The sequence below is a fragment of the Pyrgilauda ruficollis genome, unplaced genomic scaffold, assembly GCF_017590135.1.
Source record: "Pyrgilauda ruficollis isolate IOZ18807 unplaced genomic scaffold, ASM1759013v1 scaffold369, whole genome shotgun sequence".
Lineage (NCBI taxonomy): Eukaryota > Metazoa > Chordata > Aves > Passeriformes > Passeridae > Pyrgilauda > Pyrgilauda ruficollis.
In genome coordinates this window covers 41,684-68,047 of record NW_024525145.1, presented here as the reverse complement: position 1 = coordinate 68,047, position 26,364 = coordinate 41,684, and the positions used below count along the sequence as shown (strand labels likewise).

At 53.2% G+C, this 26,364-nt stretch overlaps 1 protein-coding gene across 1 annotated transcript in view; it reads right to left on the bottom strand.

The window, feature by feature from the left end:
* Nucleotides 1–24,163, bottom strand: part of LOC121358019 (E3 ubiquitin-protein ligase RNF213-like) — a gene marked incomplete at its 3' end in the record, with an annotated part of 35,529 nt that extends 11,366 nt beyond the window's left edge. Inside the window, exons 1-27 of the mRNA XM_041475856.1 lie at nucleotides 23,489–24,163; nucleotides 17,951–18,240; nucleotides 16,940–17,491; nucleotides 15,852–16,033; nucleotides 15,061–15,219; nucleotides 14,624–14,817; nucleotides 14,150–14,430; nucleotides 13,282–13,541; nucleotides 12,472–12,660; nucleotides 11,807–12,005; nucleotides 11,102–11,157; nucleotides 10,712–10,865; nucleotides 10,087–10,236; nucleotides 9,394–9,492; nucleotides 8,000–8,122; nucleotides 7,448–7,628; nucleotides 6,726–6,899; nucleotides 6,312–6,470; nucleotides 5,423–6,018; nucleotides 4,972–5,137; nucleotides 4,204–4,421; nucleotides 3,544–3,684; nucleotides 3,272–3,433; nucleotides 1,694–2,834; nucleotides 863–1,056; nucleotides 430–499; nucleotides 101–183 (exon numbers count right to left, since the gene is read on the bottom strand). Of these exons, the coding sequence (XP_041331790.1) occupies nucleotides 101–183; nucleotides 430–499; nucleotides 863–1,056; nucleotides 1,694–2,834; nucleotides 3,272–3,433; nucleotides 3,544–3,684; nucleotides 4,204–4,421; nucleotides 4,972–5,137; nucleotides 5,423–6,018; nucleotides 6,312–6,470; nucleotides 6,726–6,899; nucleotides 7,448–7,628; nucleotides 8,000–8,122; nucleotides 9,394–9,492; nucleotides 10,087–10,236; nucleotides 10,712–10,865; nucleotides 11,102–11,157; nucleotides 11,807–12,005; nucleotides 12,472–12,660; nucleotides 13,282–13,541; nucleotides 14,150–14,430; nucleotides 14,624–14,817; nucleotides 15,061–15,219; nucleotides 15,852–16,033; nucleotides 16,940–17,491; nucleotides 17,951–18,124 (6,057 nt within the window). The remainder of the gene's footprint in view (nucleotides 1–100; nucleotides 184–429; nucleotides 500–862; nucleotides 1,057–1,693; nucleotides 2,835–3,271; nucleotides 3,434–3,543; nucleotides 3,685–4,203; nucleotides 4,422–4,971; nucleotides 5,138–5,422; nucleotides 6,019–6,311; nucleotides 6,471–6,725; nucleotides 6,900–7,447; nucleotides 7,629–7,999; nucleotides 8,123–9,393; nucleotides 9,493–10,086; nucleotides 10,237–10,711; nucleotides 10,866–11,101; nucleotides 11,158–11,806; nucleotides 12,006–12,471; nucleotides 12,661–13,281; nucleotides 13,542–14,149; nucleotides 14,431–14,623; nucleotides 14,818–15,060; nucleotides 15,220–15,851; nucleotides 16,034–16,939; nucleotides 17,492–17,950; nucleotides 18,241–23,488) is intronic.
* Between the last annotated feature and the right edge of the window lie 2,201 nt (nucleotides 24,164–26,364).

Here is a 26,364-nt window from a genome sequence, read left to right as displayed (position 1 = left end):
TGTGTTTACAGTTACAGTCTCTACAACTCACCACAGCTACGTACAAACATGTGCAAAGTGACTGAGAAATTCCCAGGAAAGGAGCATTGCTGGTACGTACAGATCTGGCTGCTGTCTTTGGCACTGGGGACACCTCCAGGATTTCAATGATATACAAATGACACTTCTGCCGTAGCCACATAACTCCCAGCTTGCTACAAAATTACAGTGATGCTGCCAGCCAGGACAATCGCCAGTGCAGCCAGAGGATAAGGCCACCAGCTCACTCTTCTGTCTGCAGCTCAGTTCCATCTTAGCAAGGAACCACAGGCAGGAACACCCATGTGCCTAGGACCACCACCCCCAGCAACTCCACTGTCAACCACAGCCTTAAGAATCTTACACTCAGGGGTAAAACCAGCCCTGGCTCAAAACCAGTTACCCCCTGGCTGCCATTATTATCTGTCAGGTACTGCAAAACCAACAGCTTGAAGAGAAACTCTGGAATTCCACGCTGCACCTATCACAAGGAGAGATACCAAGGCATTTCCTCTTTATTTACCCCCCACAACTTGACAGAATCACAGAACAGTTGAAGGTGGGAAGGCTCTCTGCTTAAAGCAGGCCCAGCTAGAACAGGCTGCTCAGGGCCACATTCGGTCAGGTTTTTAACATCTCCAAGGTGGACACTCTACAGCTTCTCTAGGCAGAACTTCTCTTCCAGAGTTCAATCACCTTGATGGTATTTGCGTTACTTACACAATAATGAGAGAACACTTGCTAGGGAAACGGCTAGTTGAGAAACAAGAGCTTTAAAGAAAGCTCCTGCAAGGGTCCACACAGGACTTGTGGGACAAGGCAGCTGTGGGAGGGATGTACTCACTGAGGAGGTGATATCAAAATGGAATATCATGGGCTTTGTCTGGTGTTCTCTCTCCAGAAAAGGCAGGAGAGATTTTAGCACTTTATCTTCATCCACTTCTGGTTCAATCAGTCTGACGGTTTTCAGAAGTTCTGTGCAGTCAGGCTGATCTTTTTGCAGTCTCTCATGCAGCCTCTTCACATACAGAGATTTCCCTGTTATTAAAAACGCCACAAGAATCAAAGTCATCAACATAAGATAGATCACATTAAAAGTATAATAGAATGAAATAAAATATTTAAGTACCCCATGCCCTACAATCTCTGAAGCTTCCTGAAAGGCATCCCAGAACAAAGTCTAAATCTGATTTGCGCAGCTGTAGCCTAGAATCCAATACATTGCTCTTGTTACCATAAGGTTTGTTTTCCTTCCACCGCCTGAAAGAAGCTTTACTCTTTATGAGGACTTGAATCTTTCTATTTCGTGCTTGTTTCTAAAGTCAAACCAGGGGACAAGGTGACTTTGAGCTTTCACCTCCCTGCACTGACCAGTGGAGGGTGAAGTGCAGGACACTGTCCAAGGAGACCTGCCAAGAGCAGATGCTGTCAGCATGGCTGGGGCTGAGGTTCTGCCCAAGGCCAGGGCAGCAGCCCCAAGGCAGGAGGGGCAGCGGGAGCTGAGTGATCTCAGCCTCACCTTCAGGTGACTTTGAGCTTTCACCTCCCTGCACTGACCAGTCTGAATTGCTCTTTTTGACCAAGATACTTAAGTCTTGGACACAAATTGTGGCAAGGTGAACCCCACACTGGTTTTGAGCTCTCAGCAGAGCCCACTCTGCACATGCCATCTTACCCATGCCAGCTCTTTTGGAGGACACAATCCCAACACACATGTGCTCCTTGAACACGGCTGCAGCCGAGCTGGAGGGGTGAGCCACTCGGAAGTGGTGCTGCAGGTACTGCTGGATATCTTCCTGTGACCTCTGGGGAATCATGTGCACCTTGTAGTGGCTGAAGGCAGAGGGTAGGTAGCTGTTCTCCCGCTCGCAGTTGCACAGGATGATGAGCCTGTAGGAGCTGTTGTAGCACTGCAGGTGCTGAAACAGCTCCTCTGTCCTGCAGCTGACGTCGTAGCTCAGCTCATCTGCGTAGAGCATGGTGTAAATCTTGTTCCCACCCTGGCAGGGAATGAGGCACCTGCGCAGGAACAGCCCCACCTGCTCTGCGCTGGTCTGGGGCGTGCACAGCAGCACCTCATCGAAGGTGGGAAGGGGCTCCTTGGGGCTGTTCATGTAAATGGCCAGGGCAGAGCTGAGCACCTCAGAGCGAGGGCAGGTGATGAGGTTGGGCTGGCCCACACAGAGCAGGTCGTCAGGGAAGTCTCTGGTGACAGATTCCCTGCCACTGCTGGCCAGGTTCTTCAGCCACACGCCCAGTGTGTCGATGTCCAGGCAGCCGGGGAGGAAGGAGCCCATGCTGCTCATGTAGCACTCCCAGATGCGCTTCAGCTGGGCGCTCAGGTCCCTCTCCCCATCCAGCAGCACTTGGAAGTCAGAAGCAGCCTTCCCTGAGCTGGGAGGGCCCTGGCTCCTGAGGGCTGTGAGGACATCCTGCTTAGTGCAGTGGGGGTTGAGGAAGGAGAGCATCATAAGGGCAGCCTGGCTGGGGCTGCCACGGCCCAGCTCCGAGCACAGGTACACCAGCTGCTCCGCGCTGTAGTAGTTCAGATAGAAATGCTCACGTCGCCTGACATTCATGAAGCTTTTCCAGCTCTCCAGGAAACTCTCCATGGTCTTGCAGAGGGCTGGGAGCACAGCTGCCATATCCCCTTGCCCTTCCAGCACTGGGATGGGGCCCAGGGAGAAGTCTATAAGAACACAGGATTCTCTGTGAGGTGAACAATACACCTGGGCAAGCCAGGAGCGGAAAAGCATGTTCCCAGCTGAGTGAAGGTCTATAAAGGCCTGGGCAAGTCTCTGAACATTGGAAAAGACCTGTGAGAAGACAGAGGAGAAAGAAACAAGCTGATTTGCAAGTTTCAGCCATGAAACCCCTGGAAAGACATTCAATGAAGAGAAAGTCTTTGGTCCCAAAGTATGTCAGGCCTTGTACAGCAACCACAGACTCTCTGTGACTTTTTAACAGCGCCAGCCCCAGGAAATCAGTAAGGAACTCCCAGCTTGCTACAAAATTACAGTGATGCTGCCAGCCAGGACAATCGCCAGTGCAGCCAGAGGATAAGGCCACCAGCTCACTCTTCTGTCTGCAGCTCAGTTCCATCTTAGCAAGGAACCACAGGCAGGAACACCCATGTGCCTAGGACCACCACCCCCAGCAACTCCACTGTCAACCACAGCCTTAAGAATCTTACACTCAGGGGTAAAACCAGCCCTGGCTCAAAACCAGTTACCCCCTGGCTTTGGAATCTGACCTCAGAGAACCTCTCCACCTCCAGACCTTGCTCTCCCTTGGCTGACATGAGCATCAGTTTGTTCTGCAGCTCACGGAGCTCTGCCAGCGAGTACTTCCAGGAGGCCTCAGTGTCCCCTGAGGTCGCTGGGAGGGTGAAGTGCAGGACACTGTCCAAGGAGACCTGCCAAGAGCAGATGCTGTCAGCATGGCTGGGGCTGAGGTTCTGCCCAAGGCCAGGGCAGCAGCCCCAAGGCAGGAGGGGCAGCGGGAGCTGAGTGATCTCAGCCTCACCTTCTGGCCATCAGCTGGTGCCCTCAGCACATAGACCCCTCTGCTGTTGATGGCAGCTGCCAGGGACAGTGAGGACAGCTCCACAGAGCCATGGCTCTCCTTCACTGTCTTTAGCCACTCCAGGTGCTGAGCTGAGGCACGCTGTGGGGAGAAGAAACACAGCACTGTCCCGACTGCTCTGAAATCTGATCTCTGCTTACACCTGACCAGGACAAACAGCTTGGGCTGTTTCATGATGGGGAAGGAAGAAAGGAATGAGTACTGGCTTCAGCCTGCCCTTTCTGCACAGCTCTGCCTTACCCACTCCATAGGAGGCTGAACAGAGCCCACAGTGCTCCATCACCTCTTGCTACAGAGGCAGGCCCTGCTGCAAAAGGATAAGAGCTCCCAGGCACCTGCCTTCCCTCTTTCACACCATCAGACCTGCATGAGCCAAGCCACACACCACGCTGGAAAGTCTCACAGCACTCTGGAGAAACCTGTGCTACACCAGCTACAGTTGCTGCAGTGACGGGAACATCAGCCGTTTTTCCTCCAATAACAAGAGCAGCAGTAATGCCCCCACACAGGTGCCTTTTGCCCAGTGCAGCCCAACCTCCAGCCACTTCTGGAAGGCAGAAGGGCAGGAGGATGCAAAGACCCTGCTCCAGCAGAACTCACCAGTTTCTCAGGGAGGGTCTCATCGCTGTCCAGGGCTCGCCACAGCTTTGGCAAGCAGCTCATGAAGTCCTTGAAGCCCGAGTCCTGGCGGAGCTCGTAGAGCAGGGAGGAGTAGCCGTGCACAGCGCCGTGGAAACAGGCCACACGGTCCACGTCCATGTCATTCTCCCCCGCTGAGATAGAGGCCAGGTCAACAAATACCTTCAGCTCATTTATGTCTGAAACAGGCAACACAGGAGTGAGCAACATGTGAGGCAGCTTGGAGACCAGCCCTCACCACCACCCTCTACGGAAATGCCGGAAGAATGCTTTGAACAGCAGCTCCTGTGTAACTGCCCATGAGCTTTCCCAGGCCATCCATCCACGGACCCCCACAGACCCCCAGATCCCCGGGTAGGATGGGATCGGTGCCTGGGAGTGTGTGCAGCTGACGGTGTCCGTGCAGGTCAGACAGCTCAGCTGGCAGACACACAACACCATCCCCTGAAACAAGAGGTCTGAACTGAGCAGCAGCAGCTGCTGAAGCCCTCCAGGCCCAGCCCAGCCCCCAGCAGGGTGGTCCCTGTGCGCTGCACCAGTGCATGGGCACGCTTAAAGCATCCTCATAGCATGTTCTACACCAAAGCCCAACAGAGATGTAACTCTCAACACCAGAAGCTGCAAAGGCACAAAGCACATGGGTCAGGGATTCAGTGTTCCTTCTGCCCCCACACAAACTGCCATCCCTTCTAGAACTCTCTGTCTAATTCCTGGGTGAGCAGCACACACCTTTCAGTGCTTCTCTGACCCAGCAGACAAATTTCTTCTGCTGGGCAAGTTCCCTCAGACAGCTACAGCGGGGCACAGTGATCTCCTGCAGCAGCTTCTTGGTGTCCATGAGCTCATGGCTGATGGAATCCAGCTTCTGGGTCTTGTAGGATTCAAGCTTTTCTGTCTGGAAAGCAAGTGGTGCAAATACTCACTGAGTCTGGAATTGGGAAATGCCACTGGTTCTGCAGCAGGGAAAGGAAAGCCCTCTGCAAAGCTACACCCCAACAGAGCAGTATCATCATCTCTCTTTAAGGAATGACGACACAAAAGCACTTGGAACATCTGAATTCTACCTCAAATAAGCATTTTGGGATAAGGAATGACTCTTTACAGACTGGGATAGACTTGTGGGAAGGTTCGAATTTAGCCAACACCCTGACAGTAACAAGCCGAAGTCACGGATACTTACTATATGCAACAAGTTTTCCAGGATACTGAAGTCACCAGAGAGGTCTAAACTCTCTTTCACACGGTCAATGATCTTGGCAGCCTCACAGCTTAAATTCGTTGCATGGTACCACTGGATCTGCCGCACTCGCTCGTCAACCCAGCCTCTGTTCTCTGCAGGCCGAAGCTCACAGATGGTGTTCAGCTCTGCTGTGAGATCTTCAGGATCATTTCTGAATCCCTGGAAAATTCTATCAACTGCAAAAAGTGTGAGACTTCCTGATGTGAGTTCGTCATACAGCTTTGCATAGCTGTTAAAGCAAGGGCGGATCATGCTGTTCAAAATATCATTAAGGTCCAGCTCAGGAACAATCTCCTCCTCATTCTCCTCTGAAGAGTCACACTCATGCTTCTCTCCTACCTTCTCTACTGCTTCCTCCCAGAACTGCTGGAAGATAAGGCTGCCCTTAAAAAGGTGCATTTTTTGGACAAACTCTTTCAGCTCTGGGCTCAGGCTGTAGAAGGTCTGCAGGGGTATCTTTCCCACCATCACAACTTCCTCCAGTCTTTTTGAGCGAAGATCTACTGAGTATTGAAATTCCACCTCACCTAAAACCACTGTAAACCAGAGACAGGCCAGAGGGAGATCAGGTGATGCAACCTGGCTCCAGCTCACTTCATCCCATCCCCCAAGCCACAAAATGCTACTAGGCAGGTGGACCCCTCAAAGTGTCATTTGATGTACAAGCACTCACTTGACGCCCACCCAGTGCTCTGGGTTTACTTCCCCCACCCCTCCTCACCCTCACTTTGGGGCTTAGAATCAAACCTGTTCCCAAAGCCAAGAGATTTTAAAGGAAAATGCTGTTTTCCGGACTTGCCACTTTCAGACTGCTCCCCCAGAACTCTACCTCTCACAGGCTTCTGCATCCCCCGGCACATTCTCAGGAAGGTTCCTATTTCTTCTTTCTCTCTTCTGAGCTGTGTGACTTCTTTGTGCCTCAATGCCAGAACTCCTTTCAGGGCTCTCTGGAAGCGCTCCTTTTCCTCACTTGGCCATTGCTGGTGCTCTGAAAGAAAACTCACCTGTAGTCACAAAGCAGACTTTTCCCAAGCCCTGCATCCCAACTCAGGTTGGGAACTGCAGAGTCACAAACCCTGCAGTGACAACACAAACTGGAGCTGGGAGATCCCTGCCCAGGCCAAGGAACAGCACTCCAAACTACTGCAGCCCCTCCTAAGCATTCCCAACCCCTGCAGCCCCTCCTGAGCAGACCAGCATCACAACAGTGATGCTCCAAGCCAACCATGAACCCATCTCTTACTTGTCTCCCAAATGCAGAGGAACTGTTCCTCGTGCTGGAAAACCTCCTCCAGGTGTTTCACGAGGATGCAGCCGCTGTGAATGTCGTCGGTGACTCTTTTAAGTGCAGATTCTGCTATGGCCACGACATTCTTTGCTTCATCTGTGAGCTCGTCCAGAAGGTTTCCGTTTGTTTCTGTTCCACACACAAAGCATGTCACGTTTCCCAAAACACAGGCAGAATCAGGAACTTTTCCATGCCATGGCATGGAGTTCCTTCCATTTCCTACTGAACCCCTACCCAAGAGCCTGTGGACTCACACCACCCTCCAACCCCTCATGTCTTTCTGAACAAAACCAGGATCCCAGGACAGCAATGTGGAAACTTTTTCCATAGTTTCCAAAGAGCCCAGACCCAAACTGTGTGGGGCAAATAAAAGCCATTTGGATCCATTCACTTGGCCAACTCTTTGGCATTTTTGTGTGCCAATAACTTGTGAGAACTTCTCAGGGAAAGAAATTATGGTCCACAAATCCTGAGGAAGCTGTAGTGGATTAGCACAAGAGGAATAGTGGCTCCCTCTTCCTTGGCCTTCCCTCTCCAAACCCAAGCTGAATAGTTCAAGCTTTGAGATAGGGACTAAAATAAGAGCAGGACAATTTTTCTCTGCTGCTCTGTGCTGTGGCAGCAGTGAGGCAGAGAAAAGCTTCTCAGGGCCTCCTAAAACCCAACTACAGACCTACCTTTAAAGCTGAAGATCTGTTTGATGTCAGGCCATGTGAGCAGGTGGTGCAGAATTGTATCAAAATCCCCCTCAGACTGCCCAGCCCTGACTAGCCATGAGTTCACCATGACAGCAGACACGAGCTGGCTGAACTGGCCCATGTTGTAGGCAGAGATCTGCTCCAGGAGATTGCTCTGCATCTGCCAGGGCACACAGAGAGGGCAGGGGTGGGTCAGACTCTGGGGTCCCACTGTGTCTGTGTCTCAGAACTGGCACTGATGCCAAGGAGTCACCTCCAGTGCTGAGGAATATTCCAAAGCAGCCCTGTGACACAACTGACACCAGAGCTCACCGTGGAAACACATTACAAATATTCCCCATGGACCTCATTTCCTGATTTCTTGTTGATGTTTTTTGTTGTTGGTTTAACAATCCACAGCAACTCAAGCAACATGCACCTCCCCTCCCACCACAAGGCACATCCCTGTGCAACAGAATTACTGTGAAATCCCACTTTTCTTTCTCCCCCCTTCCCTACTTTTCTTTTCCCCTACCAAGGCACACACAATACCTGGCAAGCTGCAGGTACAGCCTCTAGGGCACAGCTCTGGAAGCACTGGCTGATGGAGGAGTCCATCTTTGTGATGTCCTGGTGCTGAGAACAGTACACCAAGATTTGTTTCACTGGAGACTCCTGAAGGGCAAAAGGGAGATTTCTCATCAACTCAAAGTGTCTCTCCTGGCAGCATGAAACAGTGATGCTATCAAGACAATAAAAGGAACCTGAGCATCAGCCCATTTCCAAGGGCCTGGGAGAGAGGTCAAACAAATAAATGCTTGGAAAATATTTTAATGATTTCCATCTAAAGTGTGTGATTACTTAATATCCACCTCTCCAAGCCAAGCTCACAGCAGAAAATAGTTGTTTCCTGACTTCACCATGAAAATCAATGGCTTAAGGAAATGTGTAACTGCTGTAGAAAGGAGATGAGGAGACATACAGTGTCAGTTTGGAAGGCACTAACACATGTGAGTGTGCATTTGGGAGCCTGAGCAGCACCATTTCTGCACAAGGAATAAAAAGAGAGGCACTAACTTGGCTTCTCTGAGCCCCTGGGTGTTTATTTTGCACTTGCTAGCTCTTAAAACCACAGAGGTGACAATTGTTCAGAACATGGATTTCCTCTGAAGCACCAGAACCTGCAGCCAGGCCACTGACCAAGATTACAGCGTGAGACATTATCATGGCCAACTGCTGAGCCTTCAGAACCTGGTTCATAACAGCAATAGCAATTGTTATGGCCAAAGCCACTGTGTTTACACATGCTCCTGCTCCAAGCACAGCACAAGTGTGGCGGTACCAGTTGTGAGTTTCTCTGGGTCTGGATTGAAGGCACTTGAGATGATAGTTTCATGTTCAGACTCAGGTGTTTATTATTTCTTACCAGTAAAACAGTCTCACTACTGTGAGTTCAGCAGCTTTTCATTAGAAGGCACAAAATGGCTAACAATCTCCTGTTACAAGGTCTTTTAAGACTAAACTATCCAATTAAGAACTGACACCTAGATTATTTTCCCTTTTAACCCAATAACTGATCCCAAAGAGCCCACAATACGAACTTTCTGCCCAGTTACAAAATGTCACCCAAACCCATGAAGAAGAAACCCAGGATGACACCCTGTGCCCTCCATCTTGCTTCCATCCACAACATACTAAAAATCCCAAAACCTAAATTTCTCAGCAAGTGATACACCTACACTACTCTCTACAACCTATTTCACACTTTTGTGGATTCTAGTCTATCTTGAAGTCTAGGAAGCTTTCTCCATGAATGACAGTCAAAGTCAGTGCTCCTCCAGGGGTCAGGACACCGCACAGCACTATTCTTAGTGCCCTGGGTTTCCACACACAAGTCACTCCATCTGCTCTGGACACCGGCCAAGGCTGCCTGGAGTCTCCCCTACCTGCTGGATTCTTTTCTTCAGATCTGCAAGTAAAGCGTTCCTCCATTTCTGGGTGAAGTTCTTATCTGGAAAGCTGATTTTCACAAACGTATCCCAGACCTGCAGGGGACAAGCAAACCAACCCAAACCATGGAGTGCTGAGATTTAATAGGAAAATTGAAAGAAAGGAAAATAAAAGAAAGGAAATTAAAAGAACAATGCAGAAGAGATGTCCCACACGCCTCAGACAGTCTGCAGCCCTTTCAGATGTTTCCATTCGGAGGAAAAGGAACACTCCCAGAGCTGCAAAAGGCAGCTTTTAAGCCCAAACAGTGTGCAAATGTCTCAGCTGCTGAAGGAGACATTTGGATGAGCCACTTCCACCCTGCTGCTGGAAACTGTCCCAAGGAGGGCCAGGAGCAGCAGCTCAGACTGACAGGGCTGCTCTGAGCTTTGCCTGCTGGAAGGCCTGAGGACAACCAGTGGGACACACTGGGAGCAAGATAACACCAAGGGGCAGCTCCTCACCCCAGCAATGCCTTTAGGAACAGCCAAGGAAGAGCAGAACGGAGGTGCGCTTCAAACACTGCCCATCCCCACCCCATTCCTTAGCCAGCCACAGCTACAGAGCCCAGCAAAGAGCCAGCAGACTCAAGACTCTGGCTAAGCTACAGTAAAATCCCTTTTTATTGACATTATCAGAAGATGACAAACCCCAAGTTCAGAGGAGAAAGAGAACACGCGGCCTGAGTACTTCTCCAGTAACTTGTGATGTAAAACCTTTCCGAACCAGGCACGAGTTTCCTTCAGAGCTCCACTGAGCAACTCTTCCATTGGAACTTCCTCCACAGCATCCCCTGAAACCTGCCCCACACGGAGGGGAAGACAACAAAATAAACACAGCTCAAGCAGGACAGCAATAGACAACTGATTTAAATCAGTATTTCTAAAGAGAAGACCAAAAGCATCCAGAACACACAAGAGCCCCGCAACAGACCCAGCACTGCTTGAATAACATGCAGAGAGAGGCTGGGAAAGCGCAGTGCCTACAGGCAGTAAGCTTAAGCTTCTTCCAGGAAGACAACAAATGTTTAAGGGGAAACAAAACCCAACTTAAAACAAAGCTTATCACAGCAAACCTGAGCATCTGACCTTATTTTCAATAAGAACCAAACTCATCAGGTGACTTCACACCTGTCTGAAAGTATCACAGTCTTGCTTAGAGTGTGAAGTTCTTCAAACAGAGACTGGATCTGACCTAAACCCAGTGTGTTGTGCCACACTTGTAATATTTTTGGGTACCTTGCTTGTATCAAGCCAAGAGTTCCTTGGTACTCACTGCTGGGGGCTGAAGCTGAGCAACCTCGGCAATCAGGGTGGCAGCAGTGGAAGGGATCAGGAACAACTCCACTGTCCTGGCAGCCTTGCAAAGCCTCTCGTGCAGCCTGAGGCAGCAGGACAAGCAGCACCACCAAGAAGGAGCCCCCAGAGGTCTGCAACACAGAGGGAGAGTGAATTTTCTGCTCCAAGGAAAAATTAAAAAATTAAAAACAAAGTAAAAACCCCACCAAATTCAATACAGTGTAGCAGCTACCTCCCTCAGATGGATTTAAAAGATGGGATAGAATGCCAGGATTTTTTTCTCCACAGAGATTTCAAGGCACACACGCAGGACCCCAGCCCTGGTGCAGAGGCAGACAATGCTCTCACAGAGGTGCACTGCACTTACCTGGCTGGGGGCTCACCCAAGGCGTGCTGCACTGTGTTTAGAATCCTCACTACCACCTGAGACCGGAAAGACAAAAATATGAGACTGGGGAAGAAATTTTACAGACTGATTTCTGATTAGCTGAGGAGGAGGGAACTCGGTATCCTTTCGCATCTTCTCCAACATTTTTACAAATACACTGTAAAATAGCAGAACTTATTTACTGGATGTCAGAGCCAATACCTGGGCAGCTTTTATATGCACAAACCCAACCTGTACTTCTTACAATTTCTGTTATTAGTTGCAAGGTCCTACTCCTGCTGTCCTCACACCAATACAAAAGTTTTCACAACAGCAGGAAATCTCCCAAACCAGCAGCCCCTTGCCCAACTCTCCTGTGCAAAAAAAACCTGTTTCAGGTACACGTCTGAGGAGGTCAGGATTAATACATCTGCCATCACTAACCAAGAGCAAATCCAGCTACGAATACCCTCCTCTTGTCAATACCAACACCACTTTTTGCTGCAGTTAAACCCCAACTCACCCCCTGAGGAGTCTCTGACTTCAGAGCAACTATTTTTGCTCTTAGCTAGGTTTGAAGCTCTTTGTGCTGTGACCTGCTGCCAGCCCCAGTCCCCTCAGTGATGGTCTGTTCTGCCAAAAGACACCCAGGAGCGCAGTTTGAGCCTCCATCCCAGAGCTGGGTAAAGCTGCCAGATGACAAACCTGAGAGCTATCCCATGAGAGCCCAACATTCTCCAATCTGTACAAAACACCTTGAAGAATAACTAGTGGGTCATTGCAGAAGTCTTTTATGAAGTCAGCCAGGCTCCACAGGGGCAGCACACAGAGCCAGGACTTAACCACAGTCCCATCTAATTCCACCAAGTATTTCTTTTCTCTCATTCGTGCCAGCAGGGTCCCTCTGGAAGGGAGACAAAAGAAAATCTTCAGGATTCCAGGGAACAAAAGGCTGTGAGCTTGTGCAGCCCACAGAGGAGTCTCCTCCATTCCTGTGCTTTTGTCCCTGCAGCTGAGATCAGTGGGAGTCCCCAGGGCCCAGGGGTAGCACAGCAGAACCAAACCACTGAGCACAAGCACTCAGGGAAAATAAACTCCAGGTGTTGCTCAGACTCTACACAACAGGAGCAGCTTTAGCTCTCACCTGCTCCCTGGCTGGCAGAACTGGGGGGTTGTGTTTGTGGGGTCACACAGTGCCCAACTGGGCTACACTCAGTGACCTCTGAGCCACCAGTGTGGCTGTGCCCAAATACCCCAAACATCCTCCCTTAACAGGCTACATTTCATACTCTTTAAAAATGAGGGAGGGGAAAAACAAAAAGAGAGATTAGGAGGGCACTGGGAGGAACTGGGAGCTCTGGAAAACTCACACATCCCGCTTCCTCCTGGTTTCAGCAAATGGAAGCCCTTCCAGCCCTGCCCAGGCATCCTCTTCCACCAGCTCTTGATCCTGCTGCAGGGGAGCAGCAAAGGAATGCAGAAGGGGAAGGACCCACACCCACTGGTCTACGTCACATTCAATGCACCTCTGGCAAAGGTCTGTCAGGTCAACCTTCAAGCTAAATAAAAAAAAAAAAAAGAAAACAAAACAAAGACACTGAGTGAAAGAACAGCTTTATCCTGGCCTTGAGAATGAAATGTAGCCTCCCACACCCCTAGGGCAATCTCCCTATGCACCTTCAATTAACCTCTGGTCATTATTTTAGCTCCATCTACTATTCATTGCAGAGTGTACCTGTCCAGGCTTAAGGCCCAGAGCTGCAATGTTACTGAATCTCTCTGCACAGATCCTGCTGCTGGAGCACTGGGAAGACCCAATCCTTTACCTGCAGTCTCCCCACGAGCCCCCCCAGCTCTGTGACACCCACACAAAGAAGGACTCCAGAAAGAAATGCAATGGCTGCAGCTGTGTGAGTGAAGAACTCCAAATCCAGTTCCAGGTAAGCAGTCAGATTACAACCTGACAAACAGGCACTCCAGGGGAAACCAACCAAAAAGTGTTGAATGATGCACTACAACCTTGCCTGGATATTAGCCCTGCTTCAAGCAGGAGGCTGGAACTGAGATCTCCAAAGATACCTCCAAATGTAACTTTTTTCCTAGCAGTAGCGAGCTGGATTCCTGTTGCTTTATCAAAGCAACACCAGCCTGGTCAGTCAGAAGGTATGTGGAGCACTTACTTGGAAAGTCCTGCAAAAGCCTGTTTGATATGATCAATCTCATTCTGTACATCTTGTGGTGACACCTGATCCAAGCACAGGAGGCTGCACAGGTCAGCAAGGTCACTTTTAGGTACTGAGACTGAACAGTTCTCAACTACCACAAGAATGGTGAGTCCCACAGCCAATTTGCTTTGGATGACTCTGTCCTCTGGAGCTGCTTCTCGTGCAAGGAAAGGGAGAGCTATTTTCTTCACATATTTTAGCAGCAAATCATTCACCTGGGATAAAGAAGAGAAGAAACAAACCAAGCATAGCATTAATCTTTCTCTTCTGAAGTCAATGTCTTCTGCCAGTTCCAGTGAGGCCACAGGACAGGAAGGAGCAGCCCTGAAAACCAAAAAAGACAAATGTCTTTTTTGGTGGCATTTCTGTCACATTTCCTAATTATGCCAAATAAGAAATTTTGGATTCCATAAACCCTACTGGCATCACTGCTTAGAAAAGGATCAGGAGCTTCTCCCAAAAAGGAGGCAGGTTTGGAGCAAGAGATGACTGCAGAGAAGTTGTAAGTGACAGAACAACTGGCAGCAAAACTCAATGGCAAGGTTTAGGAAATCAATACCCAGACACAAAACCCACTCAAGTATGAAGTCACCATGTCACAGCCCTGCTGCTGACCCCCATGGGGTCTCAGAACCACACCGAGGTGCACAGGCTGACTGAAGCCCTCAACACAGTCAGTGACAGCCACCCCAGAAGGATCTCCACTGCTTCTGTACCTGAACTTTGACTGGAAAAGCAAAATTAGCCCAGTGAAGTCAACAGCAAAATTAAAGTTTGTTTTCAGTAACAGAATGTTTTCTGTCTCTGCAAGAGAAGGGATTACCTGCTCTGTGCTGAAGTTTAGCTCTTTCCATACCATTGCCTCACCATCAAACACCCGCTGGCCTACTGCAACGTAATGGAACTGCCTCAGCTGACAGAAGAAATTCCTCAGACTGCCAGGACTCCAGGTCCCAAGAATGCTGAAGATACTTTCTAACATAATATCAGCAGCAATTTTCTTCCCCTCCACCAGTTCTTTGTATTTATCAGAACTAAATTTCTGCTGCAAGTTTTTCTTCGTGGAAGGCTTTGCACACACGATGTCATCGTACTGGTGCCACTCTAGAACAGCAACACAAGGAGAACACAGGAAAACAACCATTGCAATCAGGTGCCTTCTCCCTTCCAGCTGCCACAGCAATACCCCCAGCAGGCCACTGAGCTGCCAGCTTCAGTTAGGGCTGCCTGCCAGGAATGCTGGGCCATAGGACAGCAGGGATCACCCCAAGGTGCAGGTCCAGCCAACAGAGCTCACCTCCATTTTGGAGGAGTCCACTGTTTATCAATAAGCAGCGATTCACAGATTTATGGGATACTGAATTCTTGTAAATGAACTCATACTCCCCCTTCCCACAGGTCACCCAGTACTTGTAAGGAATGTATTTATCCAGGATTTTTCTGCTGAGAGTTACAGCACCTTCAATGAGGTATCCATGTTCTTCCAGATGCCTTGGAAACACAAACACAGCAAAGGCAGGCAAAGGACATGTTAGCTGATCTACCGACCTCCTTTTCCATGCATTGCTCCATTTTTAACAGGAATGGTGACTGTTCTTTCACACAAACACATTAGAACAGTTTTCTCCACCGTGAAACCCTTTGCTGTAACCCCCAGCTGTGGGCACAGAGCCACCCCTTGCACAGTGGCTGAGGCCCCAGAGGGACCCTGTTCTCACAGCAGGGAACACTCACCGGATGCAGTTCAACTCACAGATGTTGTCCTTCCAGTCAGCATAGGAAGGAATGTCCTGAGCCCTGATGAACACTTTATGGGTATTGGGGTTGAGCTTGAAGTCTTTGGATAATATTGCATGGAAATGCACTGTAACACCCTCATTGCGGCTCACAGAACTGCAGGAAAGAATTGGAAGGGAAATAGAAGAGATTTTGTCAGGATTTTTTAATTGCACAAGTCACTGTAGACCTCAAATCAGACTCGATTTGAGACCAGCTGAGTGGCTGCAAGATCCATAAACTCTGGCAGCAGTTCACTCAGACTGATGTTTGAGCAGGCCTAGTGCAAAGCCCAGTGCAAAAAGGAAAAATGGGCTCCTAAAGGCAGCAGGAGATGCTCTGGCCCAGCAGAGTCACCTGGAATGGCCACACTTTCCACCCCTTCCAGCTCATACACATTAAGCAGAACATCAAAACAGCTCTTCACACTATTCACCTGAAGCATTTTGTGTGTGAAGCATATGGTGCTCTTTAGAGCAAGAAGTAAGAGAATAATCTCTTTTTTATCCATCAGATGCTCAAGCAGGTTCAACACATCACCTAGGACAGCACAGGACCTGTGCTGGGGCTCCCATTCAACACTGGTTCTGTCGTGCACAACCACTTCACCTCAGTTTCAAGACAACTCCATTTCCACATATCCAAGGTACATACTGACCCAGTCCCAGCACCTCAGTTTGGAGTCCTGAGTCCTCCTCACAGCAACTCCTGTTAGGGAAGAACGCTGGGAGCAGTAGGGCCGTTCTCACCTTTCTTTAACCTTTTCCACAGGTTTATGGTTCCTTTGTTCATTTTTGTTCTTGGGGCTGTCTGCTGCAGCCACAGCACCCTCCTTTCTGGCAGCCTCTGCTCCTTGGCTCCAACTTGTCTTCTCACTCATGTTGGGCATTTTCGCACATGGGGTCAGATTTTTCTCTTTTGTGTTTGCATGCTGCAACAGGGAGACAAACAATGCCCAATGAAACAGGAGACCCTGGAAGCACACCATCTCCTCATGGTGTGTTGGCAATTGAAAGATGGCAAGAAGCCATTTATTGTTTCTACAATTCCATTTATATACTCTTACAGCTTTAGGTAAAATTTTTCACTGCTAAGCAATAACCACATTATTCACATTTCTTAGCTACACTGCTTAACCACAGTCTTGTACCTGCAGTCTTGCATGACTTCCTTTAAACAAAGCAACTTTCCTTTTTGTTTCCTCCCTTACATTTCTGTTTGATGTTCCCAGGGCTTCTGGCCCACCAGAGTCAAGATGTCCACATCACCCATCAAGCTGGGCAGTACTTTCTGCTCTTCTGCCCATCTGCCCCCCAGCACTGGTGCACCACCAGCTTCATCCTCCTGGAAGCACTGATCCCTCACTGAGGGAAGCCGCTGGCTAAGGAAAACAGCTCATGATGGAAGAGAAGCCCAACCCAAACACACTGCCACACAGTCAGCTCAGTGAGCCCCAGGATGGAGCATAAAGAAAGTGAAAGAGAAACCACAGCAACTTCCAGCTTTCCAGGCCTGTGTATGAACAGAGCACAGGCACCTGCAAAACACAAAATCCCCTTGTACAAGGGGATCCCAGAGCCCTCCAGACAGCAAGGCTGGCTGGAGAAGAGACACCTGCCAGTCCTGGGGGCATCTGAGCCACCACTCAGTGAAAGCTGGGCTAGAACTGACACCCAGGAGAACAGAACTCAAATTAGAGCCTTCCCATAGTCGTCCCCAATTCACCCCTGCATGCCTGGGCTGGTGCTCCTCAGCCTCACTGACAGCACAAGCAAGTCACACCGACAAAGGGAAGCTGTGCCCACTGGGACACTCACCAGAGCTCACTCACACTCACCTTGACAGTGGAACTGGTCCCTTCCTGCTTGGGCTCCTTCCCAGCCTGCGGGCTCTGAGCCCCAGGGGAGGTCTTGGTTTCAGGCTTGTTTTGGGGGGCTCCTTTGGCAGGAGGCAGCCCAAAGGAACTCACTTCCTGCCCTGCTGACAGCAGCTCCTTGCTGCTGCCCCAGGCCTGGGAACCTGCTGTGGCTGCTGGCAGCTGGTCAAGGGCACCGCTGCCCCATTCCACATTACCCCTGGCTGTTCCATCCCCCACCTTGTTCCTTGGGACTGCAGCCCTGGCTATGCTGCTCTGCTCTGCAAGGCTCAGCCTTTCTGCTTCCGGGCTGCCAGCTTCCTTCTCCACGTGTGCCAAATTCCTGTTGCCTTCAGGTGCATCTCCACTGGCACCAGTGCATCCATCAGCACCTGGGTTTGCTCCCTCACAGCCGGGGTGTTGGATTTCCTGAGGAACAACATATGTGTCAGGCAACTCTGTGGTTTGAGGAGGCAGAGTGTCCTGTCCCCCAGAGATGGACGTATATTTCTTTGCTTTATTCTTGTTCTCTTTCTATTAAAAAAAAGAAAAACAAAGACCACAATGTCTTTTTATTCACGGCCAAAGGGAAACTCTTTGTCACCTCCTCCATTGCAGCAAGTGCCGACATCTTCCTGCTACACAGCGCTAACAGAGAACGATCAGGAAGAGGAGGGACAAGACCAGCCAGTGAAATGCAAATAAGTCTTGAGAACTGTGCAGGTTTAATATTCAAGATTTGCTCAGCAGGAGCACAGAGCAGTGCAGCAGTGTCTAAGCTGACTCATGTAATTTGTGGTTTCCCCCTCCCGGCACTGCAGCTCCACATGCACAACACAGCGTCAGCAAACACAGCAAGCTTCTCCTGGAGGAAGCCAGGCAGCAGCTCCCTGACGTGGCCAAAGGGATGTGGGGGATGCAGCCTGGCCTCCTCACTTCTAGCAAGAGAGCAATAAGTCACAGCTGCTCCCCAGCACCCAGCAGGATCCACACCTTCTTCAGCAGAGGAACCACTTCAGCAGAGTCACCAGCTCCACGATGAGCTGAGGGCTCTGCATTGTCCTCTGAAGCTGTGACATACTCCTCTTCCTCCTCCCATGTCTCAGCAGAGCTGAGAGATCCACCTGCAGTGTTGGAGGTGTTGGGCAGAGCTCTTGCTCCATCCATCAGCGACTTGCCCTCTGTCTCCTTTTTTTCAGTGGTGGAAGGAGGCCCAGCAGTACCTTCTCCCTTCACCTCTTCCTCTGCATCAGGGACTGCAGGGACCTGCACCTCTCTTCTCTCTGCAAAGGAGGGAAATTAATCGTTAAACTGGAAACTCACCCCCCAGTGGAGTCGCAGGATGGTTTGGGTTGGAAGGGAATTTAAAGCTCATCTCATTCCACACCTGCCACAGGCAGGGGCACCTTGCACTGGACCAGGTCACTCCAAGCCCCTGGATGGGGGAGAGCATCAGAAAAAAAGGCAAAACTTGTGGGTTGAGATAAACACAGTTGAATAGGACAGAAAAGGAAAATTACAGTAACCATAAAGGAATATCCAAAGCCCATGATGCACAGGGTGCTTGCTCACCACCCTCTGAGCAATGCCCAGCCAGCTCCTGAGCAGTGGCCCTCATCCCTCAGCCAAATCACCCCAGTGTTTCCTTCAGCACCATGCCCTGTGCTCTGCAACATCCCTCTGGGCACTGGGGCAGCTCTCCTGGCTCTGCCCCCTCCCAGCTCCTCGCTGCCCAGGCAGCCTGGGAGCCTGAGAAGTCCTTGGCTTCGTGTAAGCACTGCTCAGCAGCAGCTGAGCCATCAGGCTGTTATCAAGAGCAGCCTCATCCTGAACTCAAACACAGCTCTGAACCCGCTCCTGGAAACAAGAAACTCTGTCCCAGCTGAAGTCCAGACATGAACACACAGGAGCTGTTTGTTGTCCCCTGTTCAGCTCCCACCAGCAATACTCTCCCTATACAGCTTCCTGCACTCTCAAAGGCTCTGCCAGCTGCAGAATAATTAAGGAACCACAACACCGAGGTAGAGCTCCATCCCTGTCCCTCCTGTAGACACAAATGCAGCAGCAGTGCTGGCAACCAGCTGCCTGTGCCAGTGCCTGGAACCCAGGAAAAGCAGTGACAGGACAGTGGAACCTCCCAGCTGGCACAGCCTTCTGTGACCGCTCCCGCTCAGCTGATGCCTTTCCAGGAAGGCAGAGGAAAACTCCCTTTTTATCTTCACACGCAGTATTGCATTTTGTTTAAATGGTACGCTCTGTCTCACCCCTCCAAAATGTATGGTATATCCTAAGCCTGTGGTCCTGCCCTGAACCATCCTGTATCTGTAATCCCATTGGCCCAAGTCTGATTCCGCGCCCACTACAATCTCCCTCTTAAGCTGCGCTAGTGAGACCAATCCCTCTCTTAGCCTTTCCCTTCTCTTATCCTTCCTCCCCTCTTGCCCCTTCCCTCCCCTAGGCTCCCCCCCATTTCCCCTCCTCCTTCCCCCTTCTCCCTCAGTAGCCATGCTGTTCCCGGGGGTGGGACCCCCAATAAACTCTCATCAATCAGCACCCTCAGAAGCCGTGTGGAGTCTCCTTGCCTGCCTGCTGCTGCCAGCCAACTCACAGCCTAGGGGGCCCTCCGGGGACAGCCCGGGGTCCCAAAATTAACCACAACATTCACACCTTTATCCAGTCCTTCAAAACCACGTGGAGGGGCAGCTCCGGGCACAGTCAGGCAGCAGAGCAGATCTCTGCCTTCTGAGGGGTTTAACAGGCTTCTCCACACTGCCTCCACCCCAATTCTGAGAGCAAAAATGTTGAACCTCCGCTACTTTGGATGTTCTTCCTACAGCATTCCAGAGCTGGAGATCCCAGGTTTGTAACCCTGCCATTCTGGAGTGCAGAGGGATTTGCTAAGAACTGACCCTGTTGTGACTGCAGCAGCTTGATTCTGATTTAGTGTTTTTTTCTAGGATCACATTCTGTCAACAAACCAAAAGCCATTCTGGTGGACCAGGTCATCTGGTCTTAAACAAGAAAGGGATTAGGAAACATTTCCCCCAGCACAACCGTGTTGTGCACTCGATTCTGTCTCTATTCAGAGAGGCAGAATTAGCGTCTTGTCAAACACAACTCGGGTGAGTTCTAAATCTAAAAACAAGCTGCAAATCAGAAATTCTGTGTCAAGAAGGACTTGACCAGTCTTTTAACATAAAAAAACTGCACTACTTCATTGGCAAAACAGAAACCAGTTCAACACTGGAGACCTGAGTGTGGAGACTGTGTAGGATGTGTCACCAACTCAATCACTTCTCTGTCTCCCGACTGCCAAGTGAAAACTGTCTCAGATCAGGTATGTCAGGGGAGGCTGAGATGAGAGATTGGGAGGGGAGTTTGGGACTAGAGCAGTGTGGAATGAGCTGGGCAGAACAGAGCCCGGAGCCACACGGGCACCAGAGGTGATACAGGCAGCCTCTGCCCAGTGTGCAGCCCCAGGGCTGCCCGGCCCGGCCGAATCCCGGGGCCCAGCGCGGCCTCACAGCCAAGGGGGACAGACAGGGCCGCGGCAGAGACACAAACACCAGCACAGCGTGAGGCAACACAGCCGTGTCACGTCCTCCTCTGCCTGTTTTATTGTCAAGAAGCGACCTGCGACACTGGAGAGCCGGGCTGGGAGCGTGAGGGGAACCACAGTGCTTAAAGGCAACGAACACAAACAGCGAGCGCTCCCCCGCGCTGCGGGCCCGTGCTTCCACCGAGGGCCCGGCTCTCCTTCCCGAAGCCCTGCCTGGGGCTGCTCCCTGGGGCTGGGCCGCGACCGGGAGTCTAGTTCCAGCGGCGGGGCCGGGCGGGAGCGGGAGCGGGGCCGGGCGGGAGCGGGAGCGGGGCTGAACCTGAGCCGTGGCCGGGACCGGCTGCTGGGGCGAGTCCCGGCGCTAAGCCTTGGCCGGGAGCGGATCCCGGGGCGGGTCCCGGGCGGGTCCCGTGGCCGTGGCTCGCCGCCCGACTCGGCCCCGCCCGGGGCGGCGCTGCCCCGTGGCCCTGTATGGAAGTGAGACCGCTACGTGATGGGCGGGGCTAGCGCGGCTCCCGAGGGACCCCGAGGTGGGCAGGGAGATAACCAGAAGGCCCGGGGAGGGGGACACGAAGAGAGCACGGGAGCGGGAGGACATTGGGGAGAGACACGGGGACAGCCGGACTGGACACGGGGGGTGGGGGGACCGAGGGGGACACGGGGGGATACACGGGATAGGGGCGTCCCGAGTTAACGGGGAGGAGATGGGAGTCCCCAGGGACGCACCGGAGGGCTCCGGGCGGATCAGGGATCAGGGTGCACGGAGGCGCTTCGGGGGCACCGCGAGGGTGCAGCGGGGCCCGGAGCCCGCAGCGCCGCCTGCCCCGGAGCCGCGGCTGCCCCCATCCGCACCGGAGCCCCCTTAGCCCAGGCCCGGCGCCCCGTGCCGCCACTCGCCGCCCCGGCAGCGCGACTCATCTGCCTGTTTTATTGTCAAGAAGCGACCTGCGACACTGGAGAGCCGGGCTGGGAGCGTGAGGGGAACCACAGTGCTTAAAGGCAACGAACACAAACAGCGAGCGCTCCCCCGCGCTGCGGGCCCGTGCTTCCACCGAGGGCCCGGCTCTCCTTCCCGAAGCCCTGCCTGGGGCTGCTCCCTGGGGCTGGGCCGCGACCGGGAGTCTAGTTCCAGCGGCGGGGCCGGGCGGGAGCGGGAGCGGGGCCGGGCGGGAGCGGGAGCGGGGCTGAACCTGAGCCGTGGCCGGGACCGGCTGCTGGGGCGAGTCCCGGCGCTAAGCCTTGGCCGGGAGCGGATCCCGGGGCGGGTCCCGGGCGGGTCCCGTGGCCGTGGCTCGCCGCCCGACTCGGCCCCGCCCGGGGCGGCGCTGCCCCGTGGCCCTGTATGGAAGTGAGACCGCTACGTGATGGGCGGGGCTAGCGCGGCTCCCGAGGGACCCCGAGGTGGGCAGGGAGATAACCAGAAGGCCCGGGGAGGGGGACACGAAGAGAGCACGGGAGCGGGAGGACATTGGGGAGAGACACGGGGACAGCCGGACTGGACACGGGGGGTGGNAAGAAAGGGATTAGGAAACATTTCCCCCAGCACAACCGTGTTGTGCACTCGATTCTGTCTCTATTCAGAGAGGCAGAATTAGCGTCTTGTCAAACACAACTCGGGTGAGTTCTAAATCTAAAAACAAGCTGCAAATCAGAAATTCTGTGTCAAGAAGGACTTGACCAGTCTTTTAACATAAAAAAACTGCACTACTTCATTGGCAAAACAGAAACCAGTTCAACACTGGAGACCTGAGTGTGGAGACTGTGTAGGATGTGTCACCAACTCAATCACTTCTCTGTCTCCCGACTGCCAAGTGAAAACTGTCTCAGATCAGGTATGTCAGGGGAGGCTGAGATGAGAGATTGGGAGGGGAGTTTGGGACTAGAGCAGTGTGGAATGAGCTGGGCAGAACAGAGCCCGGAGCCACACGGGCACCAGAGGTGATACAGGCAGCCTCTGCCCAGTGTGCAGCCCCAGGGCTGCCCGGCCCGGCCGAATCCCGGGGCCCAGCGCGGCCTCACAGCCAAGGGGGACAGACAGGGCCGCGGCAGAGACACAAACACCAGCACAGCGTGAGGCAACACAGCCGTGTCACGTCCTCCTCTGCCTGTTTTATTGTCAAGAAGCGACCTGCGACACTGGAGAGCCGGGCTGGGAGCGTGAGGGGAACCACAGTGCTTAAAGGCAACGAACACAAACAGCGAGCGCTCCCCCGCGCTGCGGGCCCGTGCTTCCACCGAGGGCCCGGCTCTCCTTCCCGAAGCCCTGCCTGGGGCTGCTCCCTGGGGCTGGGCCGCGACCGGGAGTCTAGTTCCAGCGGCGGGGCCGGGCGGGAGCGGGAGCGGGGCCGGGCGGGAGCGGGACCGGGGCTGAACCTGAGCCGTGGCCGGGACCGGGTGCTGGGGCGAGTCCCGGCGCTAAGCCGTGGCCGGGAGCGGATCCCGGGGCGGGTCCCGGGCGGGTCCCGTGGCCGTGGCTCGCCGCCCGACTCGGCCCCGCCCGGGGCGGCGCTGCCCCGTGGCCCTGTATGGAAGTGAGACCGCTACGTGATGGGCGGGGCTAGCGCGGCTCCCGAGGGACCCCGAGGTGGGCAGGGAGATAACCAGAAGGCCCGGGGAGGGGGACACGAAGAGAGCACGGGAGCGGGAGGACATTGGGGAGAGACACGGGGACAGCCGGACTGGACACGGGGGGTGGGGGGACCGAGGGGGACACGGGGGGATACACGGGATAGGGGCGTCCCGAGTTAACGGGGAGGAGATGGGAGTCCCCAGGGACGCACCGGAGGGCTCCGGGCGGATCAGGGATCAGGGTGCACGGAGGCGCTTCGGGGGCACCGCGAGGGTGCAGCGGGGCCCGGAGCCCGCAGCGCCGCCTGCCCCGGAGCCGCGGCTGCCCCCATCCGCACCGGAGCCCCCTTAGCCCAGGCCCGGCGCCCCGTGCCGCCACTCGCCGCCCCGGCAGCGCGACTCACCGAGTGACCGGGCACGGGTACGGGCACCACCACCTGCAGCGCCCGCTCGTCCTGCCGCCCCGCCGACTCCCGCCCGGACAAGTTGAGTTTGTCCGCCGAGCCGCCAACTTTCGTTTTTACAGGCACGGTCCCCACCCAGCCCCAGACCACCCCGGCCAATCCCGGCCCCGACCACCCCACCGCTCCCGGGCGGGGTCCCCCGCGGTACCCCCCGAGCATCCCCCCACCCATCAGCCCGGTGCAGGAGCTCCCGGCCGGCGCAGGGAAGCAGGCAGGACCCAGCAGCAGCGGTGAGGGCAGGTGTGTTGGAGAAGAGCACTTTGTCCTGGTCCCGACAACCAAAAGCGGATTCCGCAGTCAAAAGAGGGGGCACGGCTGGTGCCTCATCCCGGATCCGACAAGGACCGAAGACGGGCTCCCAGCAGCCCTGCCCTCCACCAGTGCTCACACAGGTTTGAGCACACACATATTCCTAAACAACCAGTCCATTTTACCCACCCCCTGCCCCTCTTTTCCCCCTCCCGGCATACACACAGCTCAGTGCACTCCAGGGCAGGACCCAGCGTCCTGGCAGGTGTGTGGCTCCCGGCCACCTGTGTCGCCCTTCCAGCTCCTCCGGCAGCAGGAGCTGTGCAGAATGTGCCCTGGGGCTCGGCTCACCCGCACTGCCCCAGCTTGCTTTCGGTTTCTTTTCCCCAGCACAAAGATAAGGAGCAGCCCACAGACAAGGATAAAAAAAGGTAAGGCTAAGTAAGAATAAAAATCAGTAAGGAGTACAATCCCAGATGTTTTCCCTCTCCTCAGGTGGAGGCTGAGCCCCCGTGTCTGCTTGGAGGGCAGCACAGCAGCCCTGAAACAGCTTTGAGAGCTTACCAAGCATCACCACTGGAGCGGCCCAGAACATGAAAAAGGTCCAGAATTAAATAGTTGTTTAAAAAATGTCAGCAGCTCCCTGTAGGAAGGATGGCTTTGCATTGGTCACTGTAACAAGGAACAGTTTTGTCCCACAGCCTGTGTGGTGTTGGGCTGACACTGCTCTGTCCGTCTTGGTGTGGGACATGGGGACAGTCCATCCCCGTGCCCAGGATGGGGCAGTGGCTCCCACGGAGGGTGTTGGTGTCACTGGGGTGGCACAGGACATTCAGCCCAAACTGGTCTTACTGGATGAGTCCGGTGCTCTTGGCAGTGCGGGCAAAGGGCTTTGCCCTGCTGCCCCCCAGCTCTGCTCCCCTGCACTGTTCTGGGACAGGATGGGGGGAAGCAGAGTCAAAGCAAGGCTCATGTCCTGGCTCTGCCTGGGACGGAGGAAATTTTCTTCCCAGGAGTGGGTTCAGACCTATGTTTGAGTTCAGGATGAGGCTGCTGTTGATAACAGTGTAATATATGATTTGAAATAATTAGTGCTTATGTGAAATATATGAGAAATATACGAGAAATAAGTTATGCTTGAAAGAAATATTCTTAGAAGTTTTAAATCCACAATCCACATTGTGAGAGTGCCTCACAAAATCGCAAAACCACAGATGGCATGCATTCCAATGCCAGTTCCCCTAACTTGACAACGGCATATGTGCATTCCAATGCCGGTTCCCGTAACTTGACGTCAGCATTCATCACTTACCGGAAACTGTTTTGTCCAGCCCAACACAGAGAAAGGAGACTACGTGAATATGTGAAGCCATGAAAAGAAAAGGAGAGACTCTGCCCCAGGCTGAATAAACTGTATAAAAACTACCCTTTGTGAACAGAGAGCATCCGAAGCAGTAGAATTCAGATCAGAGTTCACCCAGCGCTGATCCCGGGCTCGATGCTGTCCCTTTGACTGTGGCTATCGGAGACCATACCTCCGTCGTGAAATAAAATCTATTTTTATTAATTACTAATTTGGCTTTATCGATTACTACCTATAACAACAGCCTGATGGCTCAGCTGCTGCTGAGCAGTGCTTACACGAAGCCAAGGACTTCTCAGGCTCCCAGGCTGCCTGGGCAGCGAGGAGCTGGGAGGGGGCAGAGCCAGGAGAGCTGCCCCAGTGCCCAGAGGGATGTTGCAGAGCACAGGGCATGGTGCTGAAGGAAACACTGGGGTGATTTGGCTGAGGGATGAGGGCCACTGCTCAGGAGCTGGCTGGGCATTGCTCAGAGGGTGGTGAGCAAGCACCCTGTGCATCATGGGCTTTGGATATTCCTTTATGGTTACTGTAATTTTCTTTTCTGTCCTGTTAAACTGCCTTCATCTCAGCCCAAGAGTTTTACCTTTTCTCTCATTCTGCCCCACTCCTCTTCACGGGGAGTGAAGGGCTCCGTGGTGCTGAGCTGCTGCTGAGTTGCACCACCAGTGCTCACCATGAATCCCCAAGGCTGGGGAGACCCAGTTCTTGGGAGGGGCTCCAGCTCACCCTCTCAGGAGCCCCTGCAGCCCCCACACTGCTGTTCTGCAGCTGGACAGGTCAGATCCCCGTGGGTGTCCTGCAGAGCCACACTCACCCCATCCTGGGAGAGCAGCCCAGAGCCTCACCTGCCTCCTCCCAGCTGGGGAAATGCTGGAATCCTTCTAAGTCTGCAGACAGAACGGGAGAATGGGGTCCTGAGGGCAGAGAAATCTGGATTTGGGGAGTGCTGGTCACTTCCCATCCCCCTGGGGCGGAGCCCCCAGCACTTCCCAGCGCCCGCAGCCACCAGCTCTGGGAGATGAAGGTGCTTGGGATGGTGATGGTGCCACCAGAAAGGCCAGCACAGAACCATCAGCCACACCCTCCCCAGGCCCAGGGAGGCGTAGCCAAGGTCCCACACACCTGCAGGCCACAGAAGGCCAGTGAGAGGCTGTGCCTGCACAGCTCCTGCAGCAGCTCTGCCAGCCCCAGCACCGCTGTGTAA